Here is a 19,779-nt window from a genome sequence, read left to right as displayed (position 1 = left end):
ACCTTTCTTATCTCTCCTTTATCTTTCGCTGCTATCAACATGCCATCAACATAAAGGAGTAGATACACAAAAGAACCATCACTGTTTTTCTTAAAGTAAACACAACTGTCCAAGCTACTTCTTTTAAAATCATGAGAAGTCATAAAGGAATCAAACATCTTATACAACTGTCTTGGTGACTGTTTCAAACCGTAAAGGGACTTTTTCAGCAAGCAAACATAGTCCTCTTTTTCTGAGACTGTAAAACCCTCTAGTTGTTGCATTTAAATATCCTCCTCAAGTTCTCCATGCAAAAATGCAGTTTTTACATCTAACTGCTCAAGCTCCAAATCATGCATGGCCACAATACCAAGCAAAGCTCGAATCAAACTATGCTTCACAACTGGAGAGAACACATTTGTGAAGTCCACTTCTAGAATTTGACTGTAACCCTTTGCAACAAGCCTTACTTTATATCTGGGTTCTTCAACTCTTGGAGTTCCCTATTTCTTTTTAAACACCCATTTACAACAAACAACCTTTTTACCTTTAGGAAGTTTCACAAGATCCCATGTTTGATTTTTGTGTAGTGATTTCATCTCCTCTTGCATAGCAAACATCCACTTTTCTGAGTCTTCGTAACTAACCGCCTCAGAATAATTAGATGGCTCTTGGTTTGCATCTATATCTTCAGTCACATTTAAAGCATAAGCAACTAGACCAGCCTCGGCATACTTCTTTGGAGGTTTAATTTCTCTTCTAGTTCTGTTTTTGGCAAGAGAGTATTGTGGTGAAGAAGTAACTTTATTTTGAATTTTTGTACTGGCTTTAGTAGTCGACTCTTTTGTAGATTATAGATTAATCTGATGCTCTACCTGCTTTTAATTTTCTTTATTGGAAGAGTCTTTAAGAGATAAGTTAGGTAGCATAGCAGTTTCATCAAAAACAACATCTCTGCTAATCACAACTTTTCTATTTTTAGGACACCATAACTTATACTCTTTTACACCAACTTTATAACAAAAAAAAACACATTTAATAGATCTTGGTTCCAATTTTCCATTATCAACATGAGCATATGCAGGACAACCAAAAATCTTTAAATCAGAATAGTCAGCAGGATTACCAGACCATACCTCTTGTGGAGTCTTTTTCTCAATGGCAACGGATGGAGATTGGTTGATCAAAAAACCATGCAGTAGAGGCTGCTTCGGCCCAAAATGACTTTGGCAAGTTGGCATTTGACAACATACATCGAATCTTCTCCATGATCGTTCTGTTCATTCGTTCTGCAACATCATTTTGCTGTGGAGTATGACGAACTGTCAAGTGTCTCACGATCCCTTCTGACTGCACAATTTATTAAACTCATTAGAACAGAACTCTAAGCCATTGTCTGTGCGGAGGTATTTTATTTGCTTTCCCGTCTGTTTTTCAATCATGGTTTTCCAAGACATCACTTTTCTGCTTCAGGAAGAACACCCGCACTTTTCTGGAAAAATCATCAATAAAAGTTAGTATATAATTAGCTCCACCTCTCGAAGGCACTCTGGATGGCCCCTAGAGATCAGAATGAATATACTCCAATGTTCCCTTCGTGTTATGGATTCCTCTGGTGAATTGAACTCTCTTTTGCTTCCCAAAAATGCAGTGCTCACAGAACTTCAGTTTGCAAATTCCTTGCCCATCAAGAAGTCCTCTTTTGCTCAATTCTGCCATACCATTCTCACTCATATGCCCTAGGCGCATATGCCAAAGTTTAGTAATATCATTATCTGACAAGGAAGAGGATCAGACAGCTGCATCACCAGTAACAATAGAACCCTGCAAAACATATAACTTGGCAATCTTTCTCTGCCCTTTCATCACAATGATGGAACCTTTGGAAATCTTCAAAACCTTACTTTCACCTGTGTATTTATACCCTTTTGAATCAAGAGTACTCAACGAAATTAAATTTCTCTTTAATTCTGGAACATGTCGTACGTCACTTAGTGTTCTGACGACTCCATCAAACATCTTAACTCTAATTGTTCCAACACCTTCAATTCTACATGAAGCATTATTTCCCATCAAAATAATACCTTCAGACACTATTTCTTTCGTAAGTTGTAAACCAATCCCGATTGGGACTCATGTGGAAGGTGCAACCCGAATCAAGGATCCACTTCTCGCTCGCTTTAGAAATATTGACAAAAGCGACTAGAAGTTCACCATCGCTGTAGTCTTCTACAACATCAGCTTTACCGAAATTTTCTAGTTGTTTTTCATTTTGATTCGCAGCCTCCCTTTTGATCTTATTCTGTAGCGTATAGCATTCAGATTTAATGTGCCCTTTCTTCTTGCAGAAGTTACAAGTTTTACCTCTGTTTAAAGACTTCGATCTACCCTTAGATTTACTGCGAGGATTCCGTTCATGTGTCCTTCCACGATCATCATCAACATTCCGATCTTGTCTCTCACAAACAATAAGACCCTATCCTTGAGAGTCAGTTTTAACTACAAGATGCTTCATCTTATCATACGAGGTTAAAGAATCATAAACCTCATCAACTGTGAGAGACTCGCGGCTATATAAAATCGTATCTCTAAAGGTTGAATAAGACGGGGGAAATGAACAAAGTAGAATCAACCCTAGATCTTCCTTATCATACTGAACCTCCATGGCCTCCAAGTTTGAGAGAATTTCTTTAAACACTGTTAAGTGTTCGTGCACAGATGTACCTTCCTCCAAACGATGAGCATAAAGACGTTGCTTCATATGCAGCTTGCTAGTTAGAGCTTTCGACATACATATTTGTTCCAACCTCTTCCATAATCCAGCGGCGGTCTTCTCCTTCATCACATCCTGCAAAATTTCGTTAGACAAATGCAGATGTAACTGTGTTAACGCCTTTCGATCCTTGCGCTTCTTCTCTTCCTCCGTCAATGTTGAAGGCATCTTATCTACCCCTAGCAGGGCTTCCTCTAAGTCCATCTGTGCAAGAACTGCCTGCATCTTTATTTGCCACAACGCAAATATGGTGTTGCGATCTAACAGCAGAATTTCGTACTTCAAAAACGTCATTACCGTGATTTGAGATGAACAACCCGGAAGCTCTGATACCAATTTGAGAAAAATATAATATCAGTAATTACAATATATCGCAAAGAAAAAGAAATAGAAAAATAAAGAACACACAGATTTTACGTGGAAACCCTTTCGGGAAAAAATCACGGGCAGATAAGAAGAAAATTCACTATGTCGAATTCGAATTAATTACAAGAGGAGTAGACTATGCCTATTTATAGGCTTGTAAACCTTATTCTAATAGGAGTGAAACTCCTTATTCAAATAATATCAAATAGATGGAGTTTAATAAGGTTTTTTTAAACCTTTATTCTAAAATAAAATAAAAAAGTATAATTCTATAGGGATTTTACTTTTATTTTATTTTATTTTACCACAGTATTTTATTTAAATAAAGATTTGGGTCACTTAATTCTAACAATTTTTAAAAAAAATGAAAAAATTCGACTATCTTGAAGTCTCATTTTTTATAAAAGTTTTTACAAGTTTAAATTTGTAATTTATTATTTATTTTATATTTAAGTATTTTAAAACATATATATTAAATATATATATTTACTTGTATTATTACATTAATAACTAAATGTAGCATAAGCATTCGATATTATAAATTCTAATAATTAACATCTCATTTATATCTGAAAACCAAAATATTAATAATAAAAATCACATCACATCACATGTTAAAAAATGCATTATTTTTATTTTTAGTGTTATATAAAATCACATCACATCACATATTAAAAAATGTATTATTTTTAATATTATATAAAATCTGATTCTTATGTATTTGTTTTTTTTAGTTTCCGTCACTCATGTATTTTAAATTAGATATGTGGTTAAGTTATTGATTCATCAGTTTAATTGATATAATTGGTTTAATTAAAAATTTTCAGATCAATCGATTTGACTGTCAGTTCAATTAATTTTTAGTAGATTCAATCGATTTTTTAGTCAATTTAATCAAAACGTAATTTTTTCTAATTTAATATATTCAAAATCAGTACTCAATTAATTCGCAATCTAACCAATTTAACCAGCCAATCCAGCCCTTCTCAGATAACATTCCCCCAATAATAGAAAGAAAAATCTGTTTATCAATGCCGGAAAGTCACAATCTTGGATTAAAAAATGTTTATCAATTCCGGATAAAGTCACAATCTTGGATTAAAAAATGGAAAACATTTACTCAAAAGTCATTTTTGAAAGTGGATTAAATTTGGGTTTTAAATTCAGTCAATTTGCCTAGAAAAAGAAAAGTGCTCTTTTTCGTATTTTTAATCATGTAAAAACCATGGAAATGGCAGCAAGGACATGACCAAGAGTTGCTTTACGACTTTAATTTTTTATTAACAACAAATTTATATATATCTATTAAAATGAAAAGGTTTATATTAATTAACATCTCTAAGTCTAACTTCCAAGAATGATATGAGAATCTGTTATTGACCATACAAAAAAAAAAAAAAAACTGTGATCTCTTATGTGCACTGTGCATCAACCAACAGAGTTTTGGGTATGCCTGGACATGGATCATTACCAAATTTCTTTCTCCAAACAGGGATGGTACAAATCCTCTTTCCCATACAAGCCTGTCAAGTGTCAAAGTCAAATTCCATGAAAACTAGAAAGGCATATATATATACACATATTTGAAGTGTTATTCTCAAGCTAACCTCTTCAATGGTAGGTAAAGAAGTGAATGAATGACAGCTTCCAATGGCATAGTTTTCACAATCCCCAGTAGGGTTACCATAGCTTGCAAATAGTATCCTAGAAATGTTCCTTCCAGGTGGACATTGGAGCTGGACTTTAGGCCGCCTTCCGTGGAGCTTCTTGCTGTTGTTATGTTCTGTTTTATTCTGTCCTTGCCATGAAATTACCGGTGGGAGATGTGACTCGGACACGTGACTGCACACTTTTGTTATCGATATGGTGTCGATGGAAATCCCAAGAGGGTATCCATTTTCTTCTTCTTGGATAACAAGTAGGTTATCGGTTCGTTTGAGGAAGGATCGAGGCACATTATACCTGAAAGGAAAGGACATTAAAGATCAAAACAATGGAACAAATCATGAAATGCAAATGAATATCTAATTTGCTGTTACCGTGTTTGTGAAGGAATCCCTTTTGGAGTAAGAAATGAGACCCAATATCGACCTATGCTCTGGCCATTTATCCAGGCTTCACCCTTTCCCATGGATTCAAGGTTCAGTGTCACAGGATCCTTCCCAGCTGGTGCATCAAACAGAGTCTAAAAACAGGATTTTGAATAGAAATTAAATGATATGATTATCTCAAGTGAAGTTCATAATTTTGAATCATTACTAGGATAAAACAGCCTTTCATACCCTGTACCATGTTAACCGCTGATGAGTCGAGCTTCCGTATGTATTCCATTTTACTTTATTTGATCCAGAATCTGTATATACTTGTAATTTCTCACCTAACAATCCAACCTTAAGAAGAAATTCATTTGTATCAGTAAATTCTTCAGTCATTAATCTGTTTAGCAACTCTGACATGAATCATTAGTACCATATTAATACATGCATGCTTGCATGCATACCTGATATCCCCATGAGTATCTGGTAAAGTCTTTAATTTCATGTTCACCCTTAACCCTCACAGTGTTAATTCCAGCCACCCTTCTCTCAAGGTATGCTCCTGAATCCTATAAAGACAATCAAAGGTAAACCTATAAGGATTAAGCTGACATGTGATGTATACACTTATACATAAATTACTCATTAAGATATGAGGAAACAAGGGAATAGCATTTGATGATTACCGGTAATCCAGCCATTCCGCTGAGCAAGGAGATATAGTTTGTTCCTTTATTTAAAGTAATTTTACTCTCTAGGATGGGAGTTTTAGTCTTAAAACTTCCATGAGTAGAACCTAAAGAAGAAAGTACAATGAAGGAACAAAACAAAAAGATTCTCATCACATTGTTGCAGGATCAAAAGATTAAATTCAAATATATAATCTTCAGGAAAAAAAATGCTTAAAGTGATTATTATAAGACTCACCTACAAATGATCCATTTACAAAGGCATGTAATACATGGGCAGAAGAGGTCACATTAAGCACATATTCAGCATCAGAAAAATCATTCTGAAACCTAACATATTTAAAGAAATATATAGATTATATGGTAAGTATTTTCAGACATGAAGGCAGGTTACATCTCAAAGTTCACAATCAAATTTGATTAATGAAGTAAAACCCCTTTCGAACCTTACCTGAAGGTGTACCAAAGATAATCTGAATTGTCTTTTGTCGTATTCATGTGCTCCAATAACATGTTGGCTCTTAAAGATGTGTCTTCAAAAGTAGGGATAGTTTCCTTATATTCTTCCCATTTTACAATTGAATCTAGCTTCTTACTTGTTTCCACCGCTCTGGTGTTGTATTGTGTGCTTACCTGTTATCCAGACTTTGAAGTGAGTGTTAGATATAGGTGGCTGTCTAATATGGTATGCTTTTGAGGATCACACCCTCATATCCATGTATGGGTATGTATTTAAGAAAAAACTTGGCATAAGATGACAATATTCATGTATGATTTAACTCTCAAATCATGAAAAATTGATCAGTTTGGATTTTAACTACACCTTAGCAGTGTTGAAGGCCACAGTCTTGCAGTCTGGTAGGATGCTGATTGATTTCGGAGGCAGTTCATACAATGAATCTTGAAATGTTACTACAACAGTCTTCCTTGTGTCATTATTTACCAGAAAAGCAGCACAGTCGACTGAATTCCCTCTGTAAACAAAGGCCTGTTACCAACAAAAGTTTGAAATATGTTCTTGATTAGTTGGTCCCCAAAAGTTTAAAAGAGAGAAAATTCTTGAGTTCGATTTTGATCAATGTTCTTACTTCTTGTGATTTTCCCAAAGCCATAGTGGTATATACTCCAGAGAGCATAGGGTTTAAACATAATTTGATTGCAGCATGTAACTCTTTAAGGTGGCCCCATTTTGGCTGCCTAAACAAACCTGAAAGACGCCTTAACAAGTTAAAAAAGCTTTCATTCTAGAGATTTGAATAGAGGTTAAATGTGATTTATTTGTACTTACCATACTCATCAAGAGGAGCTTGATCGTAATAACTTGTCAGTACATACGCAGCAGCAGTTCTTCCGAAGTTAGTTCCACCATGGTACTACAACAAGGTATTAAAGCTATACAATTAGCTGGATTCATATTTCATCTCCATATGACTATGAACTTAAATAATATGTGAAATACAAATTTAACCAAGTGGTGAAGATCTAGAAAAGATTTTCATACCATATAATAATTCACATAGCTGCCTTTCTTTGCAATGAACAGTGCAACATGGAATGCTATGTCTTCAGCTGATCTGATGTCTGGTTCATCTCCATATACTTGATAACTTCATCAAAATTTAAAAAATATGTCTTTTCAAAGATCTCATCTATAAAAAGGGCTCAAATAGTATATGTTTGTATACTTTTAACTCGGTAAACATCAATGCTAAAAAGGGAAAGATAAAAAGATATCGACAAAAACATACAAGCTTGTCCAGTTCTCTGTCCATATTGCTGGCTTATTTGGTGAGTTAGGCCCAGGAAATGTCTCCCCACATCGCCTCCCATTGCATGCATTAATCTATCACCACTCAATTGTACACAAAAATGAAAAGCTGATGGGGAAATTCAACTCAAAGAAAGAGTTCAAATTATTATGGAAGGTCAGTCAAAATTATTATCATGGGAACGTATAATCAGGGTTATAAAATCTGTCCGAAGTGATTGGAGACCAACCACTGGGTCAGGAGCATTGTTTTGCTTGCACATCACCCATGGTACACCAGTTTGAAGCCCCACCGCCATCTCTGCAGCCCAACGAAGATATGGAGGCCCTTTATCTCTAAATGCGGCCTCTACCATTCCATACTCGTTTTCAATCTGCATTCAAAAAAACAGCTAGTCACAAAAAAAGTATTAGTTGAAAACAAAATGATAAAATAGTTTCATTTTTCTGGACTTAAACCTGTGATAGAATAATTGGTCCTCCTTGAGAAGCATATAATTTTTCTGCTTTCATCATGTTCACTATCTTGGACACAAACTTCTTCATTTGATACTGCCATCATACCAAAAAGAAGGGCAGCATCAATGATTGGTACTGTCTTTCAGAACCCTGAACTGAACATTTCCATAGCAAGTAAGAAACTGAAGTACTCACCTTGAAGGGCTCATTATCGGATCTATAAACTATGCCTGGAATATCATGCAGCCAAAATGGCAGACCCCTGCAAACCTCTAGCTTTAGGCCAAGGAAGATTAAGTAGGATTTCAGGTTTTTTAAGTACTGCAGAAAGTAATCTAATTACCCATAAGACCATTCGCCTTGAATAAAGGGTCCAATCCTAATGCATGCGTATAGACCTTGTGCTTGAATTTCCTTAATGAACCTTACTATATCCCGTTGTCCACTAAAATCAAACTGCAGAACAATGATCTCAACCGCTTTACAATCTATGGGGTTTTTTCTTCCTTTTTTTTTTTGCTCAACAATACATATAAAGATAAAGAACATTATAGTTATCAATGGCAACCTGTTCTGGTTGGGGTTCATGTAGGTTCCAAAACACCAAGGTTTCAATGACATCTAATCCTCCAGTTTTGGCCTTGGCTATCAAAGATGGCCACATCTGCAAGTTATTTAGCATTAATCCATGTTATGATTATTTTAAAGAAAATGTAAAAACACCTAAAAACCAAAATTGCTATACAAGATCTTGTTCAACCATAGTTACTAGTTTAAAAAAGCCAAGGCATGTTTTAGGTGCTTAAAATGAATGAAATTACTCAGTGAGCTACTCAAAAATTCAAGTGAATCCCCCTGAAACCATCATAAATGAAACTCAATTTGAGTATTTTAATATTCTATCTGTCAGTAAAGAACAATAAGCATTTTAGTCATGATAGAGAGCAGTCAAACCGGGAATATTGATACCACCAAATGTAGAAAAAATGTCAAACCGATTTGGTGAACTGTTGAGATCAAGAAACAATAAAAGAAAAAAAGTTTGGCAAGAACTTGAAAACTTGTAGATTAAGTATTTGACTATTTTACCAAACAAGTTCTGTTCTTCTTTTTTCCAGGCTAAAACCCAGTAAATCATTCAAGAAAGGTTCAAAGATTAATGTAACAGTGAAGATTATTGTACATACATACATACATACATAGATACATACATACCTGAGGAGTACTACGAGGATAGTGAATTGAACCAGAGAAGAGAATCTTGTGTTGGCCGTCGATGATCAATGACCTTCCATCATACGTTACATTACGAGAGCCAACGCCACTAACAGAAGCAGCCAAAAACAACCCAACAAGAAACAAAAACAACCAACTTCCCATTTCTTTTTGTTTAAAACTCTTTTATGCTGCTTTCAATCATATCTAAGAGTATAGACCAGCTACTAAATGAAAAATCCCAGAGAATTTGTGAATTGGTTTTTGAGGTTGAGGGAGGGTAATGGAAGAAAAACATAAGAAAAGGAAAGCCGGTAATCTGGTTCACTTTACAAACACTATAATTTCAACAAAAAAGAAAGGATTTTTTTTGGGGCGATTGCATTTGCCTTTTAAGCGTAATGGAGGTGATGCTTTGCATGGGAAGTTCATTAAAGCTTTTATAACCTTCTCCCTTTCTTTCCTTCAACTTTCTTACTAGTTTCCTTTTATATAGATTAAATCTAATTTTTTTGGTAAAAATACCAGTTTAGTCCTTCTCAATTTCTATATTGAGCAAATTTATCTCTCTAAAAAAATCAGAACAATTTAATCTCTGTTAATTTTTTGCTTACTTTTGAAATTGATGAGATTAAATTGCTTGACTTTTTTAAGAGGGACCAATTTGTTCAATATTAAAATTGAGAAGAACTGATGAGTTTTTTTACCAAAATTTTCCAATAATAATTAAATATAAGTTTCAAGGAATCAAAATTAAAAATATTTATTAGAAGAGTTTAAATTGAATTATCAACTTTTTGAAGGGTTCAAGATATAAATTTTTTATTAATTAAAGGCTTAAAAAATCAAAATTAAATGATTAATTATTAATGGAAGTACCCCATTAAACAAGGTTGCCAAAGGCCTGCCCCTGACTTCACCCTGGTTCTGGTTGAAGTCAAATTTGGGTAAGTATTCATTGAATGTATTTTTTTTAATAATTAAATAATGTTTAACCATCAATTAAATCAACCTTAATTATTTTTCCTAACTTTACAAATCACTATATTAAAAAAAAGTAACTAATGGATTAGGAAATAAAATTAAAAAAATTAGGAGGATTAAAATTAAAATTAAAAAAATAATATTTATTAAAACGGTTTAAATTGAATTATTGATTTTATTTAAGACAGAAAAAAAATACACTTTTTCCATTAATAAATAAAAAATAAATTAAATAATTAATTATTAAAAGATATAAAAATTGATATTATCCCATTAATAAGTTTGTGACTTCACCCCAGGTTGAAGTCAAATTTGGGTGAGTATTCGTTTCACCAAAATGAGAAGCTTTATTGAATGGATTTTGGTTAATATTGTCATTAATATGGAAAAAGTTAATTAATGAATTTGATTAAAGTAATATTTATAAAATAAAATTTATTAAATTTAAATATAAAAATTAATATTAATAGATGTACCCAATATTTTTTTGTGAAACAAAGTAAAACAACTAAAAGAAATTAATCTGATACCTCTGATGAGGATCTTCCAAAAAGCGAAGTCTTACTATCCTATCACGAATTGTCTTAATCAGGTCATCTGCACAATTATTTTCTTCTCGAAGAACATGTTGAATATTCCAATGCTAACTTGGGACTCCCTAGATTTTCTTTTTGAATGGTGTGAACAACTTCAAAGCTGTTAGTTTGAATTGAAATGCTCTCAAAACTCCGGTCTAATGAAAGATTCAACCCATCCAAGATGCCCAAAATTTAGCATCCAAAATAATAATATTTTTTTAAATATTAACAAGATGCTTAATTCAGTTTTCGACTATATATAGATATTAATTTTAAACACGAAAATCAATTATAATTTTGTAAAAAATATTTTATTTAAATATGAAATGGTTATAATTATGATAAGTGATAGCTATAAACTGTAATATTTTGCTTTGAAAATATATAAAGTCAATTAAATTGTTATTTTAAATATATATAATTTATACATTTTTTAATTTAACAAAAACAAAGTATTGAATTTTATTTTTGTATAAAAAAGTATTAAATTTTATTTTTATAAAATAATAAAATATTTTTAATTGTGTCCATATTGGAAACTTAATTGAATAAAGTATTAATGTAACTGAACTTTTCATATTTGAAGAATTAAATAGTTTTGAGGAGATAGTGGTTCGTATTTATTGCACTTTAGCAAGCCATTATACTTTTATTTAAGAAAAGGTTTGTCATTGTTTTATTGATGAGTTTAGACAGAACATTTAATTCTGTTCAAGTTTACAACTAAGCTTTCAATGGGAGAGTTTCAGAGGGGAGATTGATCTAAATTGAGTATAGGGGTGATGTTGCAACTTTGTCAGTGAATTGAACTTAAATCTCATCTTCTACTTGTCGAGGTTTTCAAAACCAAGTTGGTGCTTAAACCAATCAGATCATCAGTTCCCAATTCAATCGGTTTGTGCGATTCAATTAAATAAATTATTAAAAAAATTTAAAAGTATATTAAAATAGAGAAAATCAGTTCAACATGTCTCATTGGTTCGCAAGTCAATCGATCCAACCCCTTATTCTAGACTGGTACCCCAATTAATTCTCGATCCAACAATCTAATTGTTTAGTCTAGTTTGGTTTTGAAAACAATGGTACTTGTTTATTTATATTGGACTACTTTTTAAGCAAACGTAGGAAGTTTCCGAAAAGCATAATCAAACTTTAGTGTTCCATTTATAATTTATAATTGTAGTAAGTTTGTCGAGTTACGACTAAATGAAGATCTAAAAGGCAAAACCACTGAATTCATAATTGGTATCAGAGCTAATCTCTTGATGCATTAAGTACAGAAATTGATATAGAAGGAACACCAATCTCGAGACTCCCTATGTTAGATGGCAAAAATTATGCCTACTAGAAGGAAATGATGAGGGCTTTTATCAAGTTTATGGATGAAAAAGCTTGGTGCTCGATATTGATTGGTTAGGAACCCTTAAACTTGAAGTGGGTTGAACTAGCGATAAAGAAAAACTAGTTAATACAAACTCCAAGGCCCTTAATGTATTTTTCTATAGAGTAGACTCCTATAAATTCAGGTACATTTCTAAGTGCACCATTGCTAAATAAGCTTGGACTATATTATAAACTGCTCATAAAGGAATCAATATTTTGAAACAATCCAAGCTTCAAAAGTTGACGACAAGGTTTAAGACCTTGAAGATGCAAGATAATGAAGTCTTGTATGAGTTCTCTACAAATTTGTGTGATATCATAAATCAAACATTTGCACTTGGTAAAGAATAGTCAAATTTGAAGCTAGTTAGAAAAGTGCTTCAATCTTTGCTTGAAAAAATTACAATTAATGTGATTACTGTTGATGAGACAAAGGACATCAAAAAAATGTGAATTAGTGAACTCATTGGTTCGTTAAAAACCCTTAAGATGAACCTTGATGAGACAAATAATAACAAAGGTAAGGCTAAAAAAAGTATTGCATTCAAGTTGCATCTCTAGTTACAACTGAAGGTGAAACTACCATGGAAAAGCTGCAGGAGTAATTGGCTTTACTCACTCAAAATTTCAATAAGGCGTTTAAATAGTTGATTAGGAAAAATAGGAGATTTGATGCAAACAAAAATTTTGGTAAAGAAAAGGGTAAGGGAGTTATGATTAATGAAGATGCATCTAAGGAGAAAAGGAAGGGAATATCATATCATGAGTGCCAAAACTTTGGCTATATTCAAGCTAAATGTGCCAATACTTTGAAGAAAAAAGTTACTTTGTGTTACCTAAAGTGATGAACATTCTTCAAGCAGCTTAGAAGAAGATGATGAGTGTTTTAACAATTATGATACATTTACCTCCTAAGTTGTTAGCAGATGCAATGACTCAAATAATTCAAGTGATAGTGATACTAAGTCTATTGACAACTTTATAAAAACCTACAAATCCATGCTAGATAAACGAGTTCAAGCGTGTAAGGTAAATGAGAGACTCACTAATGAAAACTCCTTGCTGAGAGGTTATGCCATGTTCACTTCAAAGGAATATAATGTTTGGTGAGGTATAATGTTGTAAAGGGTTTGCCAAAGCTAGGGGAACCATTCTCAAAGCATGTGGAGTTTGCATGAAGGTTAAGCAACATCATGAGGCACATTCTCAATTGCAACTAATACAAACATCTAAACCTCTAGAACTTTTGTATATGGATTTAATTAGACCTGTGCAAACTAAGATCTTAGATGGAAAGAAGTATGTCTTGATGTGTGTAGATGACTACTCAAGATACAATTGGATAAAGTTTTAAGGAAGAAATCTGAAACATTTAAAGCCTTTAGGAAGTTGTACAATAAGCTAATGAATAAAAAGAGCTAGCTAATTGGAAAGATAATAAGGATCTAAATTATCATGCCAGAGAATTTGAGAATGAAGAATTCTCTAATTTCAGTGATAACAAATGCGTTCAAAATGAGTTTTAAACACAAAAGACTCCCTAGTAGAATGGTGTTGTTGAAAAAAAAATCGTAGGATCCAAGATATGCCAAAGTCATGCTTAATGCCAAGGGAATTTCTTACATGTTTTAGGCAGAAGTTGTTAACAAAATTACCCATGTGATTAATAAGGTGCTATTAAGGCCCAAGACAAGGATGACTCTGTATGAGACGTGGAGAGTGAATGAAACCAACACTAAGTGATTTCTATGTATTTGAGAGTACATCTTATATTTTCAAATGTTAAGTATATCACAAGAAATTTAATGTACGTAGTGGTGAAGAAATTTTCCTTAGGCACCCCATCAAATAGCAAGACATTTGAGATGTTCAACAAACGCACAATAGTTGTTATAGTCATTTTGTGTAGTTATCAAATATGAACCAACTACAATCAAACTAGTGGAGATGCAAATGAAGAAATAACAGTTGCAAATGTAGACCCAATGACCATTTCATAACAAATAAAAAGCTTTGTGAACAAAACATTACAAATCAATAACATTAATGATCATTTCATAACAAAATAAAATTTAGTGACCAAAATGTAATTTAAATCATACATAGGTGACTATTCCTGAATTTTACCCAAATTTAAAAGCTTCCCTTTCTCTTGAAAAGAAATAACCCTTTTCTTATTTGTGCTGGAAGAGAAGTGCAAAGCTTTTGAACCATTGCAAAGTGGAGTGATCTCCAAGAAATTTTGCAGTTTCTTCATTTAAAGCTCACATCACATTTGCTAAACAAAATTTTAGTTAGTTTATCGCAACTAAATTTCATTTCAAATACCCCCTTGATTCTCCGATGTCGGTTCGTCATTTCTCTGTTGTTAATTTCCTTTGCTAAGCGTAAAACCCTAAACCTTCATAGCTTAGTTTTTTAAAAAATATTGATTCTTGTGTATGGTGGATGTTTATGCAGATCTTCGAGTATAATGGGAGTGCCCTCGTAGCCATGGTAGGTAAGAACTGCTTCGCTATCGCCAGTGATCGGAGACTCGGAGTTCAACTCCAAACAATCGCCACCGATTTCCAGAGGATTTCAAAAATCCACGATCGACTCTTTCTCGGCCTCTCTGGCCTCGCCACCGATGCTCAAACCTTGTAACCCCCCTATCTGCTTATTTTCTTTTTATCTTTTTGAATTATTAGCATGTCTTTTATGCTGATATTTTGGCTTTTCTTTAAAAAAATAAATATTTGAAGGTATCAGAGGCTTGTGTTTCGGCACAAGTTATATCAGCTAAGAGAAGAGAGGGACATGAAACCTGAGACTTTTGCTAGCCTTGTTTCTGCTATTCTTTACGAGAAAAGGTTAGTTTAAAACGCCCAGTTAAATATATATTTTGGATTAGTCCAATTGATTACTTAAATTAGGGTTTTTCTTTTTATTTCACATTTGAGCTAATCTTTAAAGATTAATTGAAGAAATAGAGAGCTTTAGTATTGTTTTATATTGCCAAATATTAATATTGACGGATACTAATTAATTAATGATAGCAGCAGGTGCATGAGATAGTCGGAATAGTGAAGTATTGGCATGAGATTTTTTTTTTCTGTAACTATCCCAAAAAAGGGTTTTGTTTTTCCTAGATGGTATTGTGCAAAATACTTGTTACTGTTCATGTCAAGGGGATAGACTTGTGTCTTTATTTGTCAAGCAATGCTTCATTGTATTCCGTTTCTTGAAGGGAATGATCCACTTTGTCTTATGATAAAATAATCAAAGTTATTCTTGGCCTGCCCTTTTCGTGTTTAGCCTTGGGATGTAATAGATGGACTCTTCTTTTCATAATGAATTCAATCCCTTCCTTGATGATATCTCAAGGTTGAGAGGAATCTCTAGGAAGGATTAGATTTGGAATAGGAGTTAAACTTGAAAGAGAGCACCTCAATATATGTGAGTTGTGAAAGAGATGAGATTTATGACATATTTTCCTTTTTATTATAGGTTTGGTCCATACTTCTGCCAACCAGTAATTGCTGGATTGGGAGATGAAGACAAGCCCTTCATTTGCACCATGGATTCCATTGGAGCCAAGTAAGTTGAAAATGCAGTGCACCTTTTTTCTTTTTATTTATTTTTTGATTTTCAAGAAACAAACTGGATATATCACATTGATTGCTTTGCAAGACTAAATAATTAATTTCCTTCTATAAAGATGTTTATTTGCTATCTTGTAGGTTGATGTTAACAGGTTTAGGAAATATAGATGTTAAAAATGTACTGCATTTTTATTTGGGTGTCAAGGAAACTCAAAATTTATATATTCACTTTGATTGCATTAAAAAGAAGATTTTAAAAAGTTTGTTGGTTAGTATCTCCGCAATGAAATAGCTATTTGACTTGATTCTCATAGGCCAAAATGTGTCCATAGAGAGCTGTTGCCTTATTCTGTTCTGATTTTATATTTAGAACTGAAGTAGCTATTTGGCTTATGTTCGTAGATAACTGTTGCCCTATTCTCTTTTCTGATATTATATTTATATCTTCTCTGTTGGAGGAGAGGTGCAACTTCAGTCCCTAAAATAACAATAACAAGCTGAAGAGGTATCCAAGTTACTTAGTAGTAGTGATCTAGGTTTTGGATTTGAGTAGCATTTATATCAGCATTTGCAATTTCCTTTTCCTCCTGATCTCTTGCACGTTTTTCAACATACAAGGAATTCTGGATGATATCATATTTTGTCCTGCTTCATTATCGCGTGCTTGTTAGCGTAGCCATACAGGCTTGATCACTTCATTAGTGCTCATATTGCATGTACATGTGTTTATTATTTTGGGTTCCAATGAGTTTGATTAGTACTTGAAAATGCTATTTGTGTTTATGGTTGTCAGAACCGGACCAGTTGAACTAGAAATCAGTGGTTCAACAGGTTCAATCAATACCATGAAACTAGAGAAGGTTTAACCAATAAAAAACCAGTCAAACTGGGTTGAAATTAGTTTAATTGTTAATTTTTTTATTACAATTTATAAAATGAATGTCTATTTTTCTATTATTGTTTCTTTATCTTTTTTAATGAATTTTCTAAAAAAATTATTTTGTAATGGTTGAACTGGGATCTGTCTGGTTTGACCACTGGTTCAGATCCTTACAACATTGGTTGTGGTTTGAATTATTTCTTCATATTATTTGTTTCAGTTACTGAGCCTCTTGAGGCAAATGCTGAGTTGCCAACACTATTTTGGTTTATGATTTCTTTCTTTGAAATGCAGGGAGCTGGCAAAAGATTTTGTTGTAGCTGGCACTGCCTCAGAGTCTCTTTATGGTGCCTGCGAGTCTATGTTCAAGGAGAACATGGTTTGCCATTTTCTTTTTCTTTATTTTCCTTTTGCTCAAATTGAAATACATGGTAGTGGCTTTAAGAAGTGCAGAATTCCATCCTTTACATGCAACCTAAAAGCTAAGACATTTTTGGATTAGATTAGGTTACAATTCTTCATGCCAGTAAAACAATTCATGCTTTATGGACTGGTTTTTTCTTACTATTCAGGAACCTGAGGAATTGTTTGAAACGGTCTCCCAAGCTCTCCTTGCATCAGTAGATCGTGACTGTTTGAGTGGGTGGGGAGGGCATGTGTATGTTGTGTAAGTATATATACACTAATATCATTTGTTTAAATTCTTGCTAGCATCGTCTTTTGTGGAGTCATATTTGATAAAGTAGAATAAGGTTATTGTTCTAACCGTCCAAAGCCTTCCCTTTTTGTCATAGAGATAGAAACTGAAGAGTATTTACTTGTTTCTTGAATAATGGCATATCTTGATAGCTGAAACCTTTCACAATTGGTGTCATGTATTTACATTTTGCAGAACACCTACAGAAGTAAAGGAAAGGATTTTGAAAGGAAGGATGGATTGAGTGGGACCAAGTGTTTGTAAGATTCTTCATCGCTGAACTGTGGAACTTTAGGTTGATTAGTCGTTAGGTTTGATTGACCAAGTTGTGTACATTATTGGCAGCAGGGGTGAATCTCTGGTGCATGTGATGGGGTAAAATTTGTTGGATCAATGCATGCATTAACCCAAAGTTTAAATGAGATGCAGGAACTGATTTATTATTATTATTATTATTATTATTATTGAGAAATTATCCCTTTAAATTTTATCATCAAGCACTCTTTCTTTATTTGCTAGTCCTTTTAGGGTGTGTTTGGACGACAGATTTGAAGATTAATTTAATTTCTATTAAGGTTTTTAAAATTTTAAAATTAAATTTATTTAGATAAAAATAATAATGAATAATAATGAAAGAATTTCAAAACTTCAAGATGAGATTTTAGTAGATCAATTTTTTTTAAATAATTTTATTTCATTTAATATACATAGTTTTACTGTAAAACATAAAAAAAAAAGCAATTTTTAAAATATTATTTTTATTTAGTTCTAATATGTTATTTAAATTTTATGTTATTAATATTTGTAATTTTTTATAAATATAATGATATGCATATTGTTTGGTATCATTAATTTTCTTTTATAGATATCTCACTCATGAAATTTCGATGGATTTATTTTTTTAAATAATTATTTAATATTTGGAACAAATCTCAAAATTGTACATAATTTTATGGGTTAGATTGTTAATTTGGATCGACGAAAGGGGATGCTTTTTCGGGCTTCTTACTCGAACGTCTTGCAGGTACAGTCATTTTGGTTTTGCTACATTCTATTTGATGAACAGCATCACTTCAAATATGTGAATGGGAATCCTCCATTGTTTTCTTCCTCTAGTGGAAGTGTTGGATATAGATATGTATTTTATGCATATATATTTAAGCTTTTTTACGCATGAAATATATATATTGAAGTTTAATAAGTACAAATATAAAATTCATTACAAACTAATTATTCGAGTAATCATTAAATAGAGTCAAATTATTATAGTACAAATAGATTAAGAACTGATATAATTTAGATTAAAACTAATAAACACCAAAATATTGAGCATATGAAATATTTTTGAATGTTAGATCTTCATACTCATTTTTAAATATGTATTAAATTAGAATATTGTGCACAAATAATTCAAGATAAATGAAAAGTACATTTACTTTTTCTTAGTTCCATATTAGGAATTAGGATGATAGCAATGAATTTCCCTAAACTGGTAACTTAGACCTACCCATATGAAGCATTTCTTTCTCTCTCTTTATTTTTTGGGCTAAGTTAAAGGATTTATTAAGAAAAGTAAGTCTCAGAAGATTGTCAAAATTACACCACATATCTTTAGTCTAAAATTCAGAGTGTAGATCTCAATTGGGTTTCTTCAATGATGTGTACTTTTTTATCTGTTATGTATATGAAGTGGGAGTATGTTGCAGTTGCAGTTGCAGTTGTAGATGATAAAACCTTTTGCATGTCATATTTTGTACATCAATGGAGTTAAAGCAGTCTATCGTTATCAGGTTGATGGAGACCGCTACATGTGATAAGGGTTTCCACCATCGACCCTCAAGTATGATGAAATTGCGTTCAAGTCCTTTCAAAAATTGTTAAATCATATGATAATAAAATTATGTTTTAACCCCTGAAAAAGTTTATAATTCAATTTTGACTCAATTTCATTTCTGGCATCCAAGTTTCAGCATCTTTCGTAGAGGAATTTTGGAATTAAATCATCCACTGCCCTTTTGTTCTTTCATATCTTAAAACTTGCACTTTCCACTCTCACATGCAAACACTGCCACAATGTTTGACTGATACATTCAAATACGAATATTAGTCCAAATACAAATAACATTGTCTAAGAATTAGGATAATTCTCTTAAAGCTCTTCACTGGAATGCATTATTACATTGGGATACAGTCGTTATCTTGATTTCATATTGTGCTCTTTATAAACAAGAATCAAGTTCTCTACCATATCACATTTTTCCCATACTTCCTTTTTCTACCTAATTTCTCAATCTCATTTCTGGCATGTGTAGCTATCGATTTGTCTATTTTTCTTTACATAATTTCATTTCAACCATTACGGGAATTTTCCTTCTTTTTACTATTACA

General features: G+C 32.6%; 2 protein-coding genes across 3 annotated transcripts; one reads left to right on the top strand and one right to left on the bottom strand.

Moving 5' to 3' along the window:
- Positions 1–4,383: 4,383 nt before the first annotated feature.
- On the bottom strand, positions 4,384–9,726 carry LOC121218257 (beta-galactosidase 16). The gene is made up of 19 exons (XM_041095161.1): positions 9,286–9,726; positions 8,639–8,734; positions 8,414–8,526; positions 8,266–8,332; positions 8,071–8,163; positions 7,842–7,985; positions 7,592–7,686; positions 7,345–7,450; positions 7,132–7,216; positions 6,932–7,050; positions 6,667–6,831; positions 6,295–6,476; positions 6,082–6,173; positions 5,841–5,950; positions 5,619–5,723; positions 5,401–5,508; positions 5,158–5,303; positions 4,726–5,080; positions 4,384–4,641 (listed from the first exon to the last, which is right to left on the bottom strand). The coding sequence occupies exons 1-19, from the start codon at positions 9,448–9,450 to the stop codon at positions 4,531–4,533; spliced, it is 2,457 nt and encodes an 818-aa protein (XP_040951095.1). The 5' UTR covers positions 9,451–9,726; the 3' UTR covers positions 4,384–4,530.
- A 4,624-nt stretch (positions 9,727–14,350) lies between these two features.
- LOC107944674 (proteasome subunit beta type-3-A) lies at positions 14,351–17,837 on the top strand. Of its 2 annotated transcripts, XM_041095159.1 has the most exons (7): positions 14,351–14,579; positions 14,691–14,872; positions 14,975–15,082; positions 15,720–15,809; positions 16,989–17,073; positions 17,267–17,361; positions 17,587–17,837. In XM_041095159.1, exons 1-7 carry the CDS (start codon positions 14,574–14,576, stop codon positions 17,633–17,635), a joined length of 615 nt encoding a protein of 204 aa, XP_040951093.1. In that variant the 5' UTR covers positions 14,351–14,573; the 3' UTR covers positions 17,636–17,837. The 2 variants fall into 2 exon arrangements, with proteins under 2 accessions (XP_040951093.1, XP_040951094.1); XM_041095160.1 differs by lacking the exon at positions 14,351–14,579 and having other exon boundaries at positions 14,685–14,872.
- The last annotated feature ends 1,942 nt before the right edge of the window (positions 17,838–19,779 follow it).

This window comes from Gossypium hirsutum, chromosome D06 (assembly GCF_007990345.1).
Source record: "Gossypium hirsutum isolate 1008001.06 chromosome D06, Gossypium_hirsutum_v2.1, whole genome shotgun sequence".
NCBI classification, from domain to species: Eukaryota; Viridiplantae; Streptophyta; class Magnoliopsida; order Malvales; family Malvaceae; genus Gossypium; species Gossypium hirsutum.
This window is presented reverse-complemented; position numbering and strand designations above follow the sequence as displayed.

What these genes read in the sequence shown, in the direction of transcription:
- LOC121218257 (XM_041095161.1), bottom strand. Translation starts at nt 9,450, where the DNA reads ATGGGAAGTTGGTTGTTTTTGTTTCTTGTTGGGTTGTTTTTGGCTGCT. An exon ending in TATCTTTGGTACACCTTCAG is followed by an intron (nt 6,174 to 6,294) that starts GTAAGGTTCGAA and finishes TAAATATGTTAG; the next exon opens with GTTTCAGAATGATTTTTCTG. An exon ending in GCGGAATGGCTGGATTACCG is followed by an intron (nt 5,724 to 5,840) that starts GTAATCATCAAA and finishes TTGTCTTTATAG; the next exon opens with GATTCAGGAGCATACCTTGA.
- LOC107944674 (XM_041095159.1), top strand. An exon ending in ATGGATTCCATTGGAGCCAA is followed by an intron (nt 15,810 to 16,988) that starts GTAAGTTGAAAA and finishes TTTGAAATGCAG; the next exon opens with GGAGCTGGCAAAAGATTTTG. An exon ending in GGAGGGCATGTGTATGTTGT is followed by an intron (nt 17,362 to 17,586) that starts GTAAGTATATAT and finishes TACATTTTGCAG; the next exon opens with AACACCTACAGAAGTAAAGG.